General features: G+C 42.4%; 1 protein-coding gene across 1 annotated transcript in view; it reads left to right on the top strand.

The window, feature by feature from the left end:
- igdcc3 (immunoglobulin superfamily, DCC subclass, member 3) overlaps nt 1–15,151 on the top strand; it is a 77,799-nt gene extending 62,648 nt beyond the window's left edge. Inside the window, exons 8-13 of the mRNA XM_019867547.1 lie at nt 8,819–9,066; nt 10,031–10,195; nt 11,085–11,273; nt 12,510–12,614; nt 12,720–12,943; nt 14,658–15,151. Of these exons, the coding sequence (XP_019723106.1) occupies nt 8,819–9,066; nt 10,031–10,195; nt 11,085–11,273; nt 12,510–12,614; nt 12,720–12,943; nt 14,658–14,801 (1,075 nt within the window). The 3' untranslated portion in view covers nt 14,802–15,151. The remainder of the gene's footprint in view (nt 1–8,818; nt 9,067–10,030; nt 10,196–11,084; nt 11,274–12,509; nt 12,615–12,719; nt 12,944–14,657) is intronic.
- The last annotated feature ends 6,592 nt before the right edge of the window (nt 15,152–21,743 follow it).

Below are 21,743 nucleotides of genomic sequence, written 5' to 3'. Positions count from 1 at the left end.
CCCACGACAGAGAGGAGGTGGATCCGACCTTTATTGAACAAAGATCTACTACGATCAACCAACCTCCCGCGATCGACCTGTTACCGCGCACGCACTTAGAGACGGATGGCCTGATGAGCAACGGCCATAACTCAGATGAACGAAACAGAAAAAGCAACGGCCATAACTAAGATGAACGAAACAGAAAAATAAAGTAGATACAAGAGTTTGTGAAAAGCAAATCACTGCCCACCTTCAACGAGGGCAGGCATGCGACGCACTTTTGTGGCGTGTTAATGACCGTAGCTCACGTGTACTGTTTTAAAATGCTTCCCCCGGTACTCCAGATTCCCATTTTTTGCCCGTGCCCTCGGTGAATTGTACACGAAACAACCTCTGAATGAGAATAATAATAACAATTAAAGATATAGCGCAACAGCTCTGATCGCAAGCTGCAATTGCAGACTGCTAAGCGTGAACAATTTCCGGTGAAGCAGGTGACGGGCCACCCTAGGTTTAAGGTGACCTGCTTTTTTTATTTTATCTTATTTTATTTTTTAAATACTTTTTGTGAAAGTGAGACTGATAGGATGCTAAGGGTGCAGTGCACTAACACAAAAATATATCATTTTATTAAGACGCACACAGACAAACTAATGTTTTGGGTTGTTTTGATTTTTTTCCCTCTCCAACCCTCGCGATCGACTTGGGACCAATCGACGTATTGGGCACCCCTGATTTAGAGGCTGGATAACACTTTTTATATACGTACAGTTCCTAATGACGCAATTAAATAACGTTTGGGACATTGAAGAATACTATTTCGCATTGCCTGGTTGTGAGAAATTCCTTTGGGTGGCATTTCTCCATCAGCGTGGTCATTTTTACGCCGCCTGATTTAACGCATGTCTTTGTGTGCGTAAACCATATTGGATGCTTTCCCATGGCGGTCCCCATGAGTGCAATGAGTTTTGTCTGAGCATGGTTTCACACGATAAAGTCCACGTGCAGCAAAGACTGTTTTATTGGCTTTTTGGATTGCATCTCAAAGTTAATTTAGATGATTAATTGTACATTGCACCAGCTTGTACCCACCTACTTTTGATTGCCATGTATTTGCACGAACTGTGGCAGCGCGGTGGTATAGCTTGTGGTGAACAGTTAGCGGCAGAGAGGTTTTGGTTTGATTCTCTGCTTGCGTAGTTTGTCTGTTGTGTGCTTGCCTCTGTTATATCAAAGATCTAAGGCTTCCTCCGAAATCCCAAGGTTAGCTCATAACAGTAATGCAGCAGTTATGAAGACTCTGAATTGCCCATAAGTGTCAATTTGAGTGCGAGTGGTCATTTGTAGGTACATGCAACCAGTAATCACACTCTTATTCAAAGTCAACGAGGATGCAGCTCGCCCGTGATCATGAAGAGGATAAGCAATAGACCAGGGGTGTCAAATTCATTTCTGTCGCGGGCCACATTACAATAACCGTTTGCCCTGGAGGGCCGTGATGACTGAAACTGTATAAAGAAGTCAAGAATAACATTTTATTCAACTATTGTTTCAGTAACTGGAATTAGGGGTTTGGTAACAAGAAAATGCTTACAATATGTCACTGATTTATTACGTAGGAAAATGTGAATTTTGCGACAGATTTTAGCAGGCATCATGGAAGTTGTCATCTTTGATTTGTTTTTGCGGCCCACTTAAAATGATGTGGCAGGCCACATCAGGCCCCCGGGCCTTGAGTTTGACACCTGTGCAATAGACAATAAATGAATGCATGAGATGTAATAATATTGGCTTCATTCCAAGTGGAATGCAGAAGAAATAATAAATAAAAGCGACTAGTGATCATGATGAAGTGTATGTGTGTTATCACAAAATGAAAACATACCGTAACTACTGTAAACACCGCTAAACAGATCCAGCACATTTACTTTTCTGTACGCTCTGACACTACATGACTCCACGCAGGGTTAAATTTTTCTTGTTGGAGCATGCGAGGATCCTACCACTATTCATCGTTTTATCATTCATATGTAAAAAGTGGGAAGTAAGTGTATTGCCTATGCATGAAAACGATCAATAGCTGCTGTGTAGTACGGCAAGTACATTGAGCAGACACCACCACCACCCACATGCAGTGATCTACTACTCCCACTTGCCTCCTCCAGCCTACACTTTATTATTCAGGGAAAAGAAAAGAGGAGTGGAAAAAACCAAATTGAGAGACCATGTTTTGTCGTGGGGGGAGCCGGGGAGAAGCAAAACGATAAGAGGCAAAATGACCAAATGAGAAGATAGAGTTTCCACTTGCCAGTAATAGTGCATGACCTGTTATAATGTGGAAGTCACGCTTCACAAACTACAAAACGATAAGAGGCAAAATGACCAAATGAGAAGATAAAGTGAGTTTCCACTTGCCAGTAATAGTGCATGACCTGCTATAATGTGGAAGTCACGCTTCACAAACTACTCTTTGATTGCTGAGGGAACCGAGCATCATTTTGTAATCTACCATTAGCTAATTGGCTCATAAACTGCTAGTTGACCGTAAAAAGCTTTCTGCCATTTAAGATTACATTTGCATCTTTAAAATGTCCCCTTGTGTTGTTGTTGTACAAATAGGCTCTGTATCTTGGCCACTGAAAGCATGTTAAGATAATTTCCACTTCAGGAAATGTGCAGCTCTTAGGTGTCACTGGAGAGTCTGTCCAAAGAAATTTTGATTCCCAATTGAGGTTTCCAAGTCATTATTTTATGTGATGTTCTGCTTGAATTGAGAGGCAGCGTGAGAGGGTGGGGGTGCCCCAACAGATCTAAAAGATGGCTCTCAGTGAAAAAAACACTTTCTGTGCTTGGCATATGATGCATTTATTATGCCCATTACCGCCACCTGCAGGAAAGGAGTGGAACAGTATTGCTCAGCATATTATGAACACATATCAGACGTGTTTAAGATCGGTTGGCCTTGCTGGGGGGTCTACAACAACTGAGTTATATTCAGTTTTGTAGTCATTTTAAATTGATTCAACAATTATAAATACTGTATACTCTTTACATTCATTCAGTTTTTATTCCCGACGTTTTCTGTTCAGCTCTGTCCACTAGTTTGTTGTGGCAGTGATGGTACGCTAAGTATGAGATTCACCCAAAATAACTTGAGTCACCGAGCATGGAAACAATGTAAACAAGATCATAAAAGTTTCATCTTTTCAACCAAAATATCTAGCATGATTTTGTTGAACCATGTGAACCATGACTGCAGTCAAAGACATATTATACGGCGTCTGACAATACCGTGCTGTATTATTTGTTAGTATGTTCATATTAGCATTTTGCATGGCCAGGGATTTCAGGTTATGCTGGGCTGTTGTTTTTTGTTGGTGTTTTTTTCTGCTCACTGGGTATGGGGTACGAGCAGGAAGATGAGTTTTACCTCAAGCTCAAACAGCCTCTGTTGTGAGGATTGCTTTTATTGCTGTGCAGCAAAGACGCAGAGTTGATGGGAAATCATGGCGCGAGGCATTTTACCTCCTGAACCAAGCCAAAACAAAGGTAATCATATGCAAATTGCATTCAACTGCTCTGGGCAGGACGATGCCTCTGTTCTCATAATGCAGTGTAGTATATTGGTGTTATGACAGGGAAGCCGAAATCTACTGTGAGCGCAACAGACCATTTTCAATTAATGTATGGTCGCTATGGGTGTGTGTGTTTGTGCAACAATATGCATACTGCAATGTTCCTCCCTTCAGCTCCTCATCTCTCATGACCTTCAGGAGGAAATCGGACAAGGGTAGGAAGAGGAATCGATTGTACATTTCATTCATGCACGCACGCGTGCGCGCACTCACACAAACACACAAGCGCACTTACATGCGCGCACACAAATTAATCAAAAAGCGAGTGAGCCTGCATGTGCAGAAATAGCTCAGCAGTGCTATTATTCACTTGGCGTGCACATACGTCCACCTAAAAAATTCACAAATGTGTTGCCCTTTGCACTTTACATATCGTTGGCAAATGCTGAACGTGATGTCGGCTCAGACCTGATTGGCTGCTTATGTAAACGGACATGGCCACCCGGGGGAAGCTGTTTGTTCTCACTGCTACATGATGACAGATGTGAAAGCACACGCATGCATGCACATACACTTGTGTGCTTGCTGAAACATATTCAAACACACTTGTTTCGAGTTTGGTTTCACTGTAACCATTATTTCCAGATGAATGCGCTTTGAGAGTTATGACCATTTTCTCTCTTAGCGGCGAAGGTTTGCAAGTGTGTGCGCACCTAGTGAATGTTGTTTTTTTTCATCACAAAGAAATTTTGCACAATTTGATTGCAAGAAGAAGAACTTTTGGCAGCCATTAAAACAGTTTGGGAATGTCTTTGCAACTGTCAGTGTCACTGAACAAACACTGACAAAAAACAAAAAAAAAAACACATTCGCTACGTGCGCACGCACTTGCAAAGCAGCTCAGTGAGATACGGGCTTTCGACGACTGCACTGTATGTATGTCCGCATGATCAGCTTCACTCATGAAATTCTATTGGTCTTTATAGCATTGGGAAAGAAAGGAAAATGATTTGAATGTTTTATAATTGAAGGCTATCATTTGAGGTAGCAGGCTTCTATGCAAACTGCACATTTTCCCACAAACTACTCTTACAGGGTCTTTCTTTCCTTTTTTCATTCTTTTCTCTCACTGTCTTTCACCAAGAGCAGTCTTTTCTTGTTTGCAGCCCCTCTTTGCACCCCACATGAATCATCGAGAGCTAGGGCTTGGGCATTGGCCTTGACCTCTGACATTGCCTGCAATCAGTCATAGCACCGGGCCCTTCCCTCCTCTCAGGCCACAGACGGCTCATTGACCGTCTCCCCTCCACTTCCCCCCCACCCTCTCCTCCTGTTCCTCTCTTTGTCCCATTCCCTCATAGCTGGATTCACAATGGCCATGCTGTTTTTTTAAAGGGGTCCTGCTCAGAGACAATGGCGAGCAAACACGCCCTTGGAGATGGAACAACAGGCCCAAGGCCCCGCTGTCAGACAAACTGGCCTTACGCATCAATCCGTGAAACGACCTTGAACTGATGGGTAAATGATGGTGTCATCCGGTCAGGAGAGGACAAACCAGCTTTGGAGCTCAGGCAAGCCAAGCAAACAACTCCCATCCCCCATTCCCCAAATCCCCACACACTTTTTCTTTCATCCTTTCCATCTGTTCCTTTGCATCTTGGGATACTTTGGAGTTACATACTGACGATCAAGACCAGACTATCATCTTTTTTTCTTAAAAAAAAAAAAGTCACTTGCTGTTTCATGTGATATTTGTGACACAACAGGGATTTAGCCATAAGCCCACCAGATCCCATTCATCCCTCCGGTATTTTTTTTTTTTCCTGGTCGGAAAGAATGTGGTTTACATTTACAGCTGCAGCATGACTAACGCCTACTTCAAACAGAAGCACTTTGAGTGGAAATAATGACCGCCTTCATCAGCCATCACTGACCTTTAGAAAAGTGTCAAAAAGAGCAGTTCTCCCAAGCAAGATGCCAACAAAGAACAGTAATTAGCTTCAAATTTAAGCATTAAAAAAAGAAAAAAAAATCTACACTCACAAATGACACTTGATCTTCCTGAGATTGGTGATAAGTGATATTTTTAATAATCTTGTATTGTCTCTCATGCGATTGTTAATGCGCTGTTGTAAAGCAGTGAGTGTTCTAGTTGTACGTCACACTGCTCTCCAAATCTGGAGAAGACTAAAAACTCCTATCTGAATGTCTGACCGACTTTTTTACCAGCAGATGTGGTATTCCGTAAGCCTACACTTCGGCAGTATCATTGTGTGCGAGAGTGTGTGTGCGCATACAAGGCTAGCGCTACTGTTCCTGCCAAACACAATCGTGTATTGACACCTTTCCCTTGAATTGCTCCCACGCTGCTGTGTTGGTAACGGCATCAGGTCGGGCGTCCCCGGTGGCTCCACTCTTGTATATGGCGCCTGGTCATGTTGCCTGTCTGCAAACACCCCATCTGTTGCTGCTGTGGAAGGCTGTCGGAAATGTGATGGTTGAGTAGTGAGCGGAGACTGGAGACTATGGCTGCCTGTGAGATCAGAGGTGATATTGGCTTTGAGAGGGTGTTAATGCAAAAGGCCTCTCTGACCTGACCATTTTCCAGATTCGGTCCACCTGGCAGGCAGAAGAGGAAAATTACGCCTCCATCGCACAGTGTATCCTGCCCCTCATTAGAAAAAGTAATGATGTAATTATATGTACTTTAAAAAGGATATTGGATCGTTCATTTCTCGAGTTTGGCTGAGTGACAAAAAAAGAACACTCCCCCCGCTGTAGCTGCTTTTGGTTCAGCCATGCCTGTCGTCGTAAAATACCACTTTCCTCATGTCCAATAAAAAGGTCCGCAAGATTGCAAATGATGGATTATTTATGATGTACATACACAGGCAAACAGTACTGGGCGATGTTCAAACGATCCTGTCGGAGTTGTGATATGTTGCAAAATTCATTTCCACAGTTATGAAAACCGAGGGCCAAACGATGTTGCTGCTCTTGTTTAAACAAAATATCACAATAAATGATTGTTTCATGAATCTAAATCCTGACCAAGACCAACATAATATTGACGGTGTACAAGATGGGGCCTTCGCACATTTTGACGTTACCAGTCAAGGACGGAGCCACAATTTTTCACCAGTTCTACTGGGGGCCCACATAGGACCACGTAACTTTCGAACCAAATGTCCAACAAAAATGGCATTTTAAATTAGGACAAAATACTGTATGTGCTTTTAACAAATTAAATTTGTTATCATACATTTCTCAATGCAATGCATTATAAAAGGTCGAGCCTTCTATGATAAAGGGTTTGAACAATCAAAAATAGCCCCATACAATGTTTTTGATGTTGTTTTGTTTCCCAGTGCAAAGGGCTCTCGTGTAAAAAAATAAATAAATCATAATAATGCAATTCAAGGACAGCACAAAACTGTTGAACAGCAACTCATTTTGTGCATTCTTCACAAAAATCAACTCACTCAAAATTGTAGTATTGTTTCGGTAAAATCCTGCATGTCTCATTCCAAATCTGCAAAAAATGATTTGGCCCTCCTCATGTTGTAGTACAGGGTGAAAAAAAATCTGATGGAGGTTTCTCCACGACACATTTTCCATGAAAAACATGGGTTTGATTCCCCCACCGAAAAGCCAAAGGGAAAAAATGAAATATTGAACAAAATATTGAAAAAAAAACCCTGAATAATTGAACTTGCACATCCCAAGCCTTGAGTACAAAGACCACTGTAGTAGTTGTTTACAATTCCCATCTCCCTTGAAAAATCTTTCAAAGCAGTTGCCACCCTCCACTCCCCGTTTTTTTTCCTTTTTGATCAAGGGCCACTCAGCGTGGCCGTGGGGCACCAGTGGCCCATTCCTCAAGTGTTCCAGTTGGAACCTACACAGCTCACTCTCTGAAGCCTCGAAATCGACAGGGTGATTTCTCTTCAAATTATTCAAATGAACAATGGATTTATTCACATTTAATTTGAAGTCAAATCCATAATCTATACAAACTTCATGAATAGAGTTTTTGATCATCCTACATTTATTTTTTTTTTACATTTGTGCTCATGTTGAGCACCAGTTTTAATACAAGCAAACACACGCACACGCATGCCCACACACACGCACACGTAGTATGTTGCAAATACATATTGTATGATGTACAACCAGCGCAGATAATACAGCAATGAGACATCTGTGGTGTTCGACAAAAAGCAGCCAGTGGCAGTGATAGGATGGAGAGAGTGTAAAGTAAAAGCGATGAAGGAAGAGATTTACCTTGTGTGGGAATCTGTTTGTTACAACACATGTACACGTGTGCGTGTGCATGTGCCTGTGTGTGTGCGTGCGTGCGTGCGTGCGTGCGTGCGTGCGTGCCGTGCGTGTGTGTGTGTGTGTGTGTGTGCGTGTGTGTGTGTGTGTGTGTGTGTGTGTGTGGACACATGAAAGGGTTCACAGATGTTTGCAAATGACTTTTTTTAAACTCTGAAATCGATTTATACTTTCCAAAGGGGGTTCCAGCAGATGACAAACCAGGTTGAAATATGTTCTGGATGAGGTGCGTGCATGACGATTTCCTTGCCTGTGAAACCTCTGCCAGCACACGGAGAAAGCAATATTTGATATTGATTTGCGTTACCCTTTACATAAGAACTGCACAGGAGCATTTCGGGGTGGCGGGGGGTCATTTTTTATGCTTTTTATATGTATGATGGCAAAACTCTGGATTTTCTTTGACATTGGCTGTCACTGAAAAACAGATTGCATACCTGCTGCTTGTCTGGTCCACCATAACGGCTGTGTGTGTCTTATGTCGAAGTTGTTCTTAAATTACATGCACTGTATTGTGTAAATTCAACGTATGCCATATGACCTTCAAATGTAATCCACAGCCCTTTTTGAGAGCACATCACTGCAACTGTTGCTGGTCACTGTGCACCCTTTCGCCTCAGCCTGCTCTGATTTGAAAGTTGACGACAACATTTTGGAACTCGGAAGTTTCCCAAAAGCACTGTTTTGAAGGAAGACATCTTTTCAAGGATGAACGTCAATGTGACTTGCAAAATGTGGTTGTGTGGACGTGGGCTTGGATGAAGAAACATTCTCTGAAATACACATGAAGAAAAATAGTGAAACATATCCATGGATCAGCCACTTACAAAGCTCATATGTTATTTTCAGATTGCAATGCCCTACATCAACTGCTATTTCATCATGCAAATGATTCGTAAAGCTCATCTTTCTGCCTCTCACAGCACCCTGACGATATACAGCATCAGTCAGGACGACGAGGCCATCTACCAGTGCATTGCTGAGAACAGCGCCGGATCCACGCAGGCCAGTGCTCGGCTCACGGTGCTCTGGGCTGATGGACTCCCTGGTGTGCCCACCAACGTACAGGCCAAGGCCCTCTCGCCCACCACCATCCAGGTGTCCTGGAGGGAACCTGATCAGAACACACAGGACATCATCGGTTATGTGCTGCACATCCGCAGGACCCCAGGTGAGGACGCAACAAAAGCCAAAGAGCCACAGGCAAATGAACGGGAAGCGTCCATCCATCTCTTTTCGAATCTGATTATCCTCACGGGGGTCACGGGTGTGTTGGAGCCTATCCCAGATGTTTTTGGGCAGTAGGTGCGGTACACCCTGAACTGGTTGCCAGCCAATCGCAGGGCACACATAGACGAAGAGCCATTCGTACTAACAATCACACCAAAGGAGAATTTTTAGAGTGTTCCATTAACCTGCCACGCATGTTTTTGGATTGTGAGAGGAAACCGGAGTACCTGGAGAAACCATGCAGGCACTTGGAGAACAGGCAAACTCCACACAGGAGCCTAGAATCGAACCCTTCACCTTTGCACTGTGAGGTGGACGTTAACTAACCAGCACACCACTGTGCCGCGAAAAAGAAACTATATTTCATCAAAACATATTGATGATCAATGCAATTGGATTGCACATATACTAACCATTATGGACGAATCATACAGTATGTTACACATAAGCTATAGCTTAGTCCCAGCTGCTCTGCTCCCCAGTACATCTCCCTCTTGTGTAATTAAAGGCCCCAGGCATGAGCCAATACGGTTGCTGCAATTACATTTCCAGGATGGCATGGCCTGATAGTTTAGGGCTGGAGGTAGATTGCGGTTATGGTCGGGTGTCTCTGGTTTAAGAGCAATAAAATGCAATAGCACACCCCCTTTTTTGCGCTGCCATCTCTACCTCTGGCTGAAATTCCCAAGACCATCAAGGCCAAAGTAGATTAGCTATTCATTAAGAGCCAGCAAAACCAGTGAATAAGCAATAACCATTAAACGATGGCAGGAACAGATATATTGTCTCCCCTCTTGATCTTTTCTTAATATCACATAAATGGGAAAGAAAAAATCTAATTTTAACCTTATTTCTCTGTGACTTGATCCCCCGTTACGTCGCATACCTCCGTTGCTCAAAACAAGACCCTGTGGAAATGGAGTACGAGGAGGCGGTCAGTAAGGTGACGCTGCAACAGATCATCCGCGATCTCGAGCCTTCCACCAGTTACACCTTCTACGTCAAAGCCTACACGTCCCACGGGGCCAGCAAGCCATCAGACAGTGCCACGGAGAGCACTCAAGGGGAAGGTGAGAGCTCAGAACTGCACGCACACAGAACCCACCCGTTGCGATGAAATACAGTGGTGAGAATTTTGTGTTCTTTTATTGTACAAAATCCACCAATCCTCAAAAGGAATAACAGAGTTTGTCTGTGGATTGTTGCATGCATTCCACCATGCCGAGATCACACACATGGATTGAGTGATGGGATATCTGTGGCTTCAGTGCCTTGCCTCAAATGCACCTTGACAGTACGATACACCAAATGCAAACCAGTCATACCCCACAGCCGGTCTCAATTTTCAGCTTTTTTTTTTTTTTTTTGTAGCCAGAGTAGGATTTGAATTTTGGATGCTACTTTTACGGATTAAGCTACTGCCTTCCTTATGAGGCTTCGAAAATTGTACTGCATACACACAAGGTTATCCATTATTTTGAGTCTGTCGTTGTTTTTTTTTGTTTTGAGTACTTGTTTTAATTTAGAGGTTGCTTAAACAAAGAAAAAAAAAAACAATGCCCGAACCCAACAACCTTTTTGAAAGGATGCTCTACAAAAGACATGGCGAACATATTTGCCGTATGTAGATGTTTGATCCAGTCATACCCCACAGCCGGTCTCAATTTTCAGCTTAGGATTTGAATTTTGGATGCTACTTTTATGGATTAAGCTACTGCCTTCCTTATGAGGCTTCGAAAATTGTACTGCATACACACAAGGTTATGCATTATTTTGAGTCTGTCGTTTTTTTTTTTTGTTTTGAGTACTTGTTTTAATTAAGAGGTTGCTTAAACAAAGAAAAAAAAAACAATGCCCGAACCCAATAACCTTTTTGAAAGGATGCTCTAAAAACGACATGGCGAACATATTTGCCATATGTAGATGTTTGATCGTACAGTATTTTCTTTTGTCTTGCAGTTCCGGCACCTCCCTCCCTCTTCGCCAAAGTTGTAAACAGCAGTGTAGTGCAAGCAATGTGGGAAGCTTCCACCAAGATGGGTCAACACCAGGGCTTCCGACTGTATTACAGGAGAGCCCACGCAGCAGTGTTTACTGGTCCCATTTTCTTACCACGCAACGCTACCCAGTACAACATCACTCAGCTGGGTAAGAAGAACAAGAAGAACAGATTAGTCCTTGAATTTATTCTTAATAGAGGTGTTTTCACATCCCCCCTCGGGTCAAACACAATCTGTTCCAGCGGACTGACTGTTGAATTATTTTTCTCCAATTCTCATCTTTACTGTTATGGCTCTTTTACTGATCCTCTCCTTACCATTGTGAAGTATCCCGAAGCAAAGCCAAATGTGAAAAAAATACACTTAGAAAATACATGGCTTTGTTAGGCATTCTGTCAGTACTGACAAATGACGGGAAACTTCCAAAAACTAACCGGCTCAGCGTCAGTGGAAGCCGTCACTGGAATCTAACCGGGTCAGTAGTGACGGACCTTCTCGGGCCATCACTGATAGCTGCCCGTTTCGCTGCTAACGAATGGAAAATTGTGATACATATCTCGCTTGCATTTGTTTGCGGGATGAAGATACAATGGGGTTGCTTCGTGTGAACTGCATTACCGACGTACAAATGGAGGCGCGTCACCAGACAGTTCCTTTTTTCTGCCAATAAAGTCAGAGAAGAAGCAGAGGAGAAAAAAGAAGAAGAAAAAAAGCTCGCTTTCGGTCTGACCGTACCATCATATAGTAGATCATGAAGTGATGTAGCAGAGACAGAAGCAGGAGAGACATGAACGTAGTTAAAGTAACGATGATGGAGTGCCGATCTATTGCACTATGTAAGAGGTGCACCTTCTACATAGCGCAAGCATAACGGACTCGCTGGAGGTGAATCGGCGCACACAAAATCTATTTAACATCCTGCAAGAAGATCTCCACTTTGGGATAATGTAAAGTTGGCCGCTGCGAAGACGGACACTTGGACCCAATTGGGAGTCGGTTTGTGGCAATCTCCCAAAACATACACACACGCGCACACACACACACACACACACACACACGCTATAATAATGTATTCAATAAGCTGATTTCTCGGAACGCCCAGCACGGTGCAGTGCAGTCTGCCTAATTCCCAAACAAGGTAAACTCGACTTGCCCTGGCACTAAAATAAATATGCGTCAACTTTTACACCAAGTGCATCGGCGGCTGTCTACAAAAACAAGGCCCTTAATCTCTCATGTTCTGATATTTGATTTTCAGACCTTTTACTTTGATTTAAAAAAAAAAAATGAAAGACATTGTGTGACCTCAGACAGAAAGGGTCAAGAGAGTTTTCTTTCGAGAATAAATTGGTACTCATGGTGTGAATATCTGTGTCATGTCCAGATCCTTCACTGGTTTATGAGATAAATCTGCTGGCATACAACCAACACGGAGATGGCAATGCCACCATGCGCTTTGTTTCACTACGAGAGGCTTTGGAGAAATCTGGTAATCGCAAAGCACCAACGCAACCGCACAATCTTTTTCCTATTACTGTGCTTAAAGGCTTTAATGTCGGCACACGTTTGAACGTGATCTGTCGTGTCTCGCCAGTTTTAGATGCCTCCTGTGACTGTGTGCAAGACGAACAGCAGGCCCCCCCCCAGGCGGCAAACAGCACCGCACTGGAATACTCTTCTTCCCAGGAGGGCTCTGGCCTGAACGCAGCCACCAGAAGAGAAATGGAGGTCAATTGCAGTGCCGGAGGGAACAAAATGGTTGACAGCAAGGAGCTGGTGAGACTCTTCCCTCAAGCCAACATGCAAGAGCCACGCGTGGTGAGTCCTCACCAAGCTGCGGCCACGGTGTTGACATGATTTGCATTTGTAAACCCAGATGCACTAAAACAGCTGTGCCCAAACCTTTTTTGACCGAAGATCTACTTTTCGATCAACCAACATCCCGCGATTCACCCGTTACCACGCACTCATGCCATAATGAGCAACAGTCACAAGGCTGGTGAGACTCTTCCCTCAAGCCAACATGCAAGACCCACGCGTGGTGAGTCTTCACCAAGCTGCGGCCACGGTGTCGACATGATTTGCATTTGTAAACCCATATGCCCTAACACAGCTGTGCCCAAACCTTTTTTGGCCGAAGATCTACTTTTCGATCAACCAACATCCCGCGAGTGACCCGTTACCGCGCACTCATGCCATAATGAGCAACAGTCACAAGAGCCCCTAAGATGATTTGTGGGTTTGTGAAAAGGAAATAAATCACTGCCTACCTTCATCGAGACCTGATGCGGAGGCATGGGATGCACTTTTGCAGCGTGTTAACAATCGTAGCTCACATGTACCGTTTTAAAATGCCTCTCTCATTCCTCCAGATTCCCATTCTTTGCCCGTGTCCTTGGTGAATTGGACATGAAACAAACTCTGAATGACAATGAGAATAAAAATAAAAGATAGAGCGCAACAGCTCTGATCGCAAGCTGCTATTCTGGACAGTTGACGGCTAACAACTTCTGGTGATACAGGTCACGGGCCACCGTAGGTTAAAGGTGACCTGCTTTTTTATTTAATTTAATTTTTTAAATACTTTTTGTGAAAGTGAGACTGATAGGATGCGAAAGGTGCAGTGTGCACGAGCACAAAAATATATCATATTAATAACACACAGACACATAACAGCACACAGACACACAAATGTTTTTTTTGGGGGGGGGTTGTTTTTTTTTAACGCTCGACACCCCTCACGATCAACTTGGGACCAGTTTGCGAGCTACCGGTCGATCGCAATCGACATCTTGGGCCTACCCTAGAAAATAGTCACCCCAACATTATGTGCGTACATTACACTGCATACCACCTCCAGGACTTTACTCAACTGCATGTGGGCTACACCTGAGCACCTCAACTGTGAGTGTGATTTAGCCATCCGGGTTTTCACTCAGCCCTGTCCCCCTAATACATTACCTTCTCTGAAAAATGGATATGTATATGAACATATATAGTGTATGATGGCGAGGGGGGTTTAAAAGCAAAGTCTTGTGACCTTTTATTATTTCTTGATGTCATTTGTGATTTGAGGAGTTTCAGTACAACACAGCCATTTTGTAAAATAATAACGTTTAAGTAATTTCCCATATGTGTTATCAGATTTAGAGTTAGAAAAAAAAAGATGGAAATTTAAGTTGATCTTGATAGAGTTGCAACAACTAAATATGGCACAGCGATTTGGTGGGATGGCCCTTTCAGTTTGCACAGCGAGGCTCATGCCGCTTCCTGTACTGCGCTCTTCTCTCCAGCAACATCGCTCATTGCTGTCTTGCCTTTTCATGCCTCTACCAGCCACTCATTCTACGGGTGCACTCCCTTGCCCCGCTCAGGTGCAAAACCCGCGTCCCCTATCCCTCCTGTTTCTCTTTCCAAAACTCAGCACAGGGGGAGCTGAATAAAACCCTCACTAGAATTTGAATCAAACCACATTCAAAGTGACTTTTTTTTAAACAATGCAATTTCTTTCTCTCTGTGTGTGGCTTTTCAGGCTGACACAACTCTCTTGACCTTCTCGCCAAATGACACGCAGCTGTCCACAATACCACTGGACGACTTTACTGTTGAGCGGGAAACGGAGACACCTTTCCATGAGTCCCCTACGACACGAACGGGTCAACACAACCAAGGCTAATCAATGTATGAAATGTCCACTCAGAATCTCTTTCACTCAGGTTTTCTTTTGAAAGTAGTTTGCATTTTGTGCAAAGATTTTTATTGGTAAGTTAAGAAGTTCTACAGAGTCTAGAACTGGTTTGGGGGGAGTTGTTTTTCGCCAGGCTTACCCGTGAAGTGTTCTTTACTCTCACTTTCTGGTCATTTGTTGATTTTCTGGTGTTTGGCAGCACCCAGAAGAGAGGCCCCAGATGTCCTTGTTATACAAAGATGATTTCATTTTTTTTAAGTTTATAAAATGATATTTACAGACATATGCTGTGTCTTAATCATCTCCATGTCAAAGTGGTTTTAAGTTACTGGTCCTATCACTACCATCCATCTTGTTGCTCACCGAAGACCGAAACCTTCTTCCAGGGACTCAGTCAGTTTTTCCTCAGGACTTTGTTTTGGTCCCCCCATCCCCCTCCCATTGTGAATTCTGGGCCCTCATACATGCTCTAGGCATGTGCGAACCTTTGATTCAACAAAAACCTACCTCAGCCGGAATGAATGTGTTGTGGGAAGCCTTGGATGGACTTTATCTTCCCCTGTGTTCTCACTAAGTGTACGTGCAGAAAAACTGATGGGTCAGAATTCCATGATCAGGTGCCGCGCTACCTCAGATGTCAAGAATCATATCTCCTCTTGTGCTTGCTGAAGCAGGATGAAAAACGAGTATCCAACATGAAGCACTTCCAAAATGCTGACGTTAATGTTCTACCTCAAAAATAACATTGTTAATGTTGTCACTGTTGTCGCTGATCTTTGTCTGTTTATTGCATCATGAATATTCCTTATCTCCTCCGTTTGAAGAATTTGGTGTCAAGTCGATATAAACTCATTCAGTACCACATGCAATATCATGTAATGTGTTCTGGATTACATTGTTTAACTATGCTGTTCCATTTGAAAGGCTTATTTTACTCTCTCTTTTACTTCACCTTTTTTGGGGTTAACAGTTCATTTAGTAGAACAAAACACTCCTAAAAATAAATTGCAAAGAACATAACATTTTCCAGACAATTATCGGTACTGCCAAATGTGATATTTAATGCTGAATTGTACAAGCGCACCATGATACAAATGAGTGGTATGACGTTATGTGTATGTGCGTATCTCAATGTATGTGCAAGACCTATTTGGTGTTTTGTTTTTTTCAGTTTCCAACACAAGCACAAAACGGACACATTTTACACTTAAGCTAGCATAGCCCAATATTTTGGTCAATCATTTACTCATTCACTTGCTGAGAGTTAGATGAGAAGGTTGATGCCACTTATTTAGATTGTGAAGAAGCATCGGTGCAAGTACATACTGGGACTTGCATTGCTCTTACCAAAGTGAACAAAATGTATCCCACCTCTTTTGGCTGTCCAGATAAATCCCTGGAAGGGAAAGGCATGCTTGAACACACCCAGGCAAAATAAATCAGGTTTATTTTACATACTAGCTTGCCTGTCAGACGCTGCACATGACCTTCATCCATCCATCCCAATTTCCGAACTGCTCCTCTTCACCAGGGTTGCGGGTGAGCTGGAGCTTATCCCGGCTGACCTTGTGCGAGAGGCGAGGTACACCCAGGACCGGTAGCGAGTCGATTGCAGCATCCTTCCTCCCTCACATCCACCAACCTTCTTCTCTAATTTTCACAATTAAAAAAAAAAATGTTTGTCCAAAATGCTGAACTATTCAGTATTATTCAATCTTCAGTCTTGGTTAAATGTTTCAACGAGGGTACTAGCAAAAATGAAGGCGCTGATGAGACATGAAAGTTGTTCATCACTGCCCTTCTGTCTTCGATAAACATGAGTGTCAGAGCTTCAGGAACACAATCCTGCGGGATTACAATGACCACAGACAGTTCTTGACAGTGTGTCGTCACAGGGTCTCGCTCTGAAATGCATTTATGCTACCTACCTCAGTAGTTTCTGTCCTTTTGTTCAGGTCTTAAGGAATCAATCCAGAGTAGAAACATAACTACATTAATATACAGTACAAACAAATGTAAATAGTGTACATTCCATAGTCAGCATTCACTGGACGGTAAATCTAGTCGGGATGGCACGCAAACGGTATACAAACACACACCAAGCAATTACCTAATCCCTATGTAGTGCTCGCATAATCACAGTTGATGTTCTTCCTTAGTTCTTAGTCGATGTGAATGTTTGACTTTATCAGATGACTTTTTCCCATACCTCAAATTGGTAAAAAATTTTTGTCATCGGTGTTTGATTTCACTGTAGCGTTGAATAAAGTCTAACGGTCAAATGGAAAGTGGGTGGCACTTACAACTCACAGGACACGCAAAATGTCTTGTGTATTCCTGTGTCAGTCAGTCATCGTAATTTCGGGTTCATCTCCCGCAGGAAATTGCTCATGCGGCTCCTATGGATGTGTCAAGCTTGAGTGTCACACTGTTTAACTTGATTCACTGGAGGGGTACCGCAGTGATGATCATGTTTACGTGATTACACTCTGATCGGGTCAGGCTGTGAGGTGGCCGTGTACTACAAACTGTAAGATGTAATGAGGCACTCTCGAGCTGTTGGCTCCCTGTCGGGTGCTGTGACGCCCACCGCCAAGGCATCAGAGGCAGTGAGGAAAGAGGTTGTTTGATGTCTTTGGCACATTGGGAAGTGCTTCATTTTAATTAACTTCCTCTGTTAGCCGGTCTACTATTACCTGTGTTCAGGAAATTGGATTTTTGGGAGGCCCTACATGCATCAGTACATTCAGTAGATGTAAAAGTAGCTGCTTTACTGTACTATGTTATGCCAAATCCTGACAAAACTGCTATTAGCAATGCAGTAGTGGTAACAGTTTATGTCCACTTTACGGAGTTCAAGTGCTGCTATTGCTCTACTGATTTGGAAAACAAAAATATGTTTAGCATTAGATCCACGCTATAAATATTACAGTTTGATTAACGACACGGTATTTGTTAAAAAATGAATCAATAAATATTCAGTTTCTGGATTGGTTTGATATTTACTGTTGTAAAACATCTCAAGACCCATGTTAGACTTACATACTGTAACTTTATATGAAACTGACAGAATACAGGAACAGGCATAGTCAATTTCTCTGCATACATTACATGTTATCGTACCGGGGCTAAATTTCCCAAGTCCAGGAAATGAATGTGTTGAGGACACAATGGCATGACAAACCATCAGAAAGGTACAATAAGAGTCAAACACTCTTTCATGAATCTAAATGCTTTAAGTACCAAGCGGTAACTGTCAATTGAATGGCATGTTTTGTTTTGTTTTTCGAGGCCTGCAAAAACTCACAGTATGGTTTGCATCCACAGCCTGATGCAATTAACCTTTGCTCAAAATAACTTTTACGCAAGATGTGATCGACCACGGTGCAGCACCAAATTAGCATCCCATATGATTGTGAATTGACTACTTGTCCGATGCGTTTATCTCTCCTCTTGGAGACCCTTAGCCTGTACGTTTCAGTGCTGAGCTTTTCCAAGTAATTTATTCTCTTGTCAAATGGTGATATTATGCTATTGTACTCGTGTACTTGATATTTGAGATCAGTCTTACGTTTTGGTATACAATCTGTCGGGTGAGAAGCATATTGATGGTACAAAAGGTAGTATGCAGACAGAGCTACGTTAGATCTGCATGTAAACTGAAATGCTAATGTGTTATTTTAGCTGGAAAACAAGTGTTAGTTGATTATTATTGGACTTGATATGTAGCCAAATAATAGCAAGCAAATGTGATGAGCTCAATACGGTGCTATTGATGGGCCTGTCGCACATGGTTGCTCAAGCTCCTTCGATGGTGTGTATTCACGAAAATAGGATGAAGGATCTTTCGGTTCGTACATCTAAATCTGTCTTGCTCTCACCAAAGCCCGATGATCTCCTCATCCACATCCCGCTCCCACCAGTCATCCTCACTTGAATGACTCGTGGCGGGGTCCCGTTACCTCGAAAGTGACAAGCTGTCTTCATTCCCTGTCATAAAAAAAAATGCTTGCTTGAGCAGAATGTATCTTCTATATCGATGTTGTCAACACGATTTAAAGCTGTTTCGATATTAAAGCAAAGTGGAGTGCAGCAGGTGTGATTGACTCCAACACCTGCCCAGTGAGTTCAGCATCAACTCTACGCCGCTACGTGATTTGCTGACGCCACGTCAGGTTGAATTCTTTTATATTTGATTTACAATCTTGGCAAGGTTTGCAGAGATTCAGTCATAATCGGTCAACATGGTGATGTCATTAGAATACTGGTCCAGTTGAAAAGATATGGAGTCTATGCATTATATTCAGTTTTGGGGGTTTTTTTTCAGTTGCTTGTACAAATCTAATGTGATCAACAAGAAACACACACAAAAAAAACAAAAAACATTTCTAGTTTTAAACTTTATCGCAAAAGGTGCTTCATTTCCAAAGTGATCAGCATTTGATCACACATTTGTTTCCGAGCACGCATGCGTGCGTGCGTGCGTGTGTGTGTGTGTGTGTGTGTTAGTTGCCGTTCGTGTATTTGAGCATTGATGTCACTGCTTTTACTGTTCTTCCCACAGTTCAGTCCAGGTCAGGTCAGGTTAAACATGAGGTTAATTATTGTCAGGGATCATCACTGAAATCTCGCTGCACATTTCTTCACTGGAATGCCAGTTTATACATTTGTATAAATATCTACATATATTGTATGTGTGTAAAAAAACAAGACCAGTTTAGTGGTTTGTATTGTTTTACAATTTCATTGTGCAACATTGATTGAAGGAAATAAACAATAAATGAGCTCTAGTATTAACAATTGGTCCTGTCTTTTTTGAGTGCGTGTGGATGTTTTACAGCAAAGATGTGTTTGCCTCCTCTGGTCCAAATGAGTATTTAAGAATAAAAGAAGCTCAAGAAGAACCATTGTATAGAACAACAGGATCCCTGCGGGGACAGTGCTGGCTGGCTGTGATTGGCTAAGCAAGATAAGAAGATAAGAGAACCTTTATTTGTCTCACAATGGAGAAATTCCCAATTTACAGCAGAAAAATTATGAAAGGGAGAAAGTAGAAGAACAAAAAGTATATAAATAAATATAAAATATAAATATAAGTGTATGAAAAATGGGTGAGTGGGGGTGAGTCCAGGTTTTCAGGTCTCACAATAGCCTGACAGCGGTCGGCAGGAACGAGCGGTGGTACCTCTTCTTCTTGCAGCGCGGGTGTATTAGTGTAGGCAGAACCAGATGACATCACTTCACTTAGCTATGAGAACACGAATCTACAATTTTTGTTTGAGGCTAATATTTTATGTAGGTGTATTTATTTATTTGTATATGAACACATATGGTTGTGGTTTTCACTTAAATCTTGATGAATTTTTTTATGTTCAAGACTGTCTCATGTGTTTGCTCACGGGGCTGAATGGAATACAAGCAGGGGTGCTTCCATTGACTATATGTATGGACTTATGCACTTCCTGGACAGTTGAAGAAGAAGAAGCAGACAAGCAGACAACAAACATTCATAGCCAGGTGTATGAGAGTGTGAGCTTCACGTACACTCCCGCAACACTACAGAAGTGGGATCGAAAATGGATGGATGGCAAGACAGTCGAACCTCTTTTCAACGTACGACGTTTAATACATTTCTACCCCAATAACGTTCACATTTCAAAGTCCCGATTTCATGTAATTTATTTTCCATTTGCCGAATCTGCTAATGATGAACACCTTAATACTGTAAACTTTGTTAGAACGACCAGATTTTTCCTCCAAAATAGTGAAAAGGCCTCCGTTACAACGAACCCTGGGAACCTAATTGCTGCTGCGACCTTGTTTATGAACAAAAAGTACAGCGCGGGATTCCCCTCCGTTGCTTCGCAATGCAACTGTTCGACTCATACATTATTGTACTTCTGGAGCGCACACGGTCTCAGAACATGTCTGCTAAACGCGAGCAAATCTTGCTGTCTGTCAAGGCTGAAATTGTCCATCACTTTTGAAAGGAAGACTCCCAGACGGAGCTCAGCCGAGACTACGAATTGGCAAAGTTGATCGTTTCGACAATCATCCGAAATGGCAACAAAATCATGGCAGAGTTCAAGGCCAGCAGATTGAAAGATGATCATAAACGGCTATGCAGCACATCCTGAGCACATGGTTTATGTCTTATAAAATCATTTTTTTTCTTCATATACAGGTATTGACCTGTTTATAGTGTATTACATATTCATGTTTTTACAGTTAGAAATGTTCATGTTGTGTTATATAATCGTAGTTGGCAGCCATTTTATTGGAGACGGTTACAATCTTTATCACATACAGATTCGCTATGTCCCTCGAGGTACGTTGTAACGAGGTTCGCCTGTATTTATCATGACATAATGCTTCATTGGTCTGGCTCTTCTCCCCTTTGATTTAATTGAATTTAAAATTAAAGTAGCCTCCACATTACTCCACTGGCTGCTGTCTGCAATTATTTTGCATAATTAATGATAGAGGTGCCTGAAGTTTGTATTTACAGCTGTTTTTAATGTGTCCATTTGTCTTCTTTGAGCAGAAGCGCAAGTGTATTCAGTACATCACCACTGGGTGTAGTTTGATAAAGCTCGCCTTGACGAGATATATCAGATCTGTCTGTTTATTCTACCCAAACATTGGTACATATGAGATACATATCGTATTTTTATTGAGGAAAAAGCCTGTGTGTGTAGATGCTGTCTCTGATTCCATTAGGGATTTTTTTTTCTGTTTACGCTGCCATGCGGCATAGCCAAATTGCCACTTGAGCCACGCAGTGTACATCCAACCTAAATATCCAGTGTGGTCCGTGAACATTTGAGATTACCGAACTCGGTAGATTAGTGCTTATATGAAGACATGATGTAAACAAGTACTGTATACTGAAAAGCATTCATGAAAGACCTGACAAAAAAATGGCAGCAT

This window comes from Hippocampus comes, unplaced genomic scaffold, assembly GCF_001891065.2.
Source record: "Hippocampus comes isolate QL1 unplaced genomic scaffold, H_comes_QL1_v1.1 scaffold2, whole genome shotgun sequence".
NCBI classification, from domain to species: domain Eukaryota; kingdom Metazoa; phylum Chordata; class Actinopteri; order Syngnathiformes; family Syngnathidae; genus Hippocampus; species Hippocampus comes.
The sequence above is the reverse complement of the archived record's forward strand: the minus strand, read 5'-3'. Positions and strand labels throughout refer to the sequence as shown.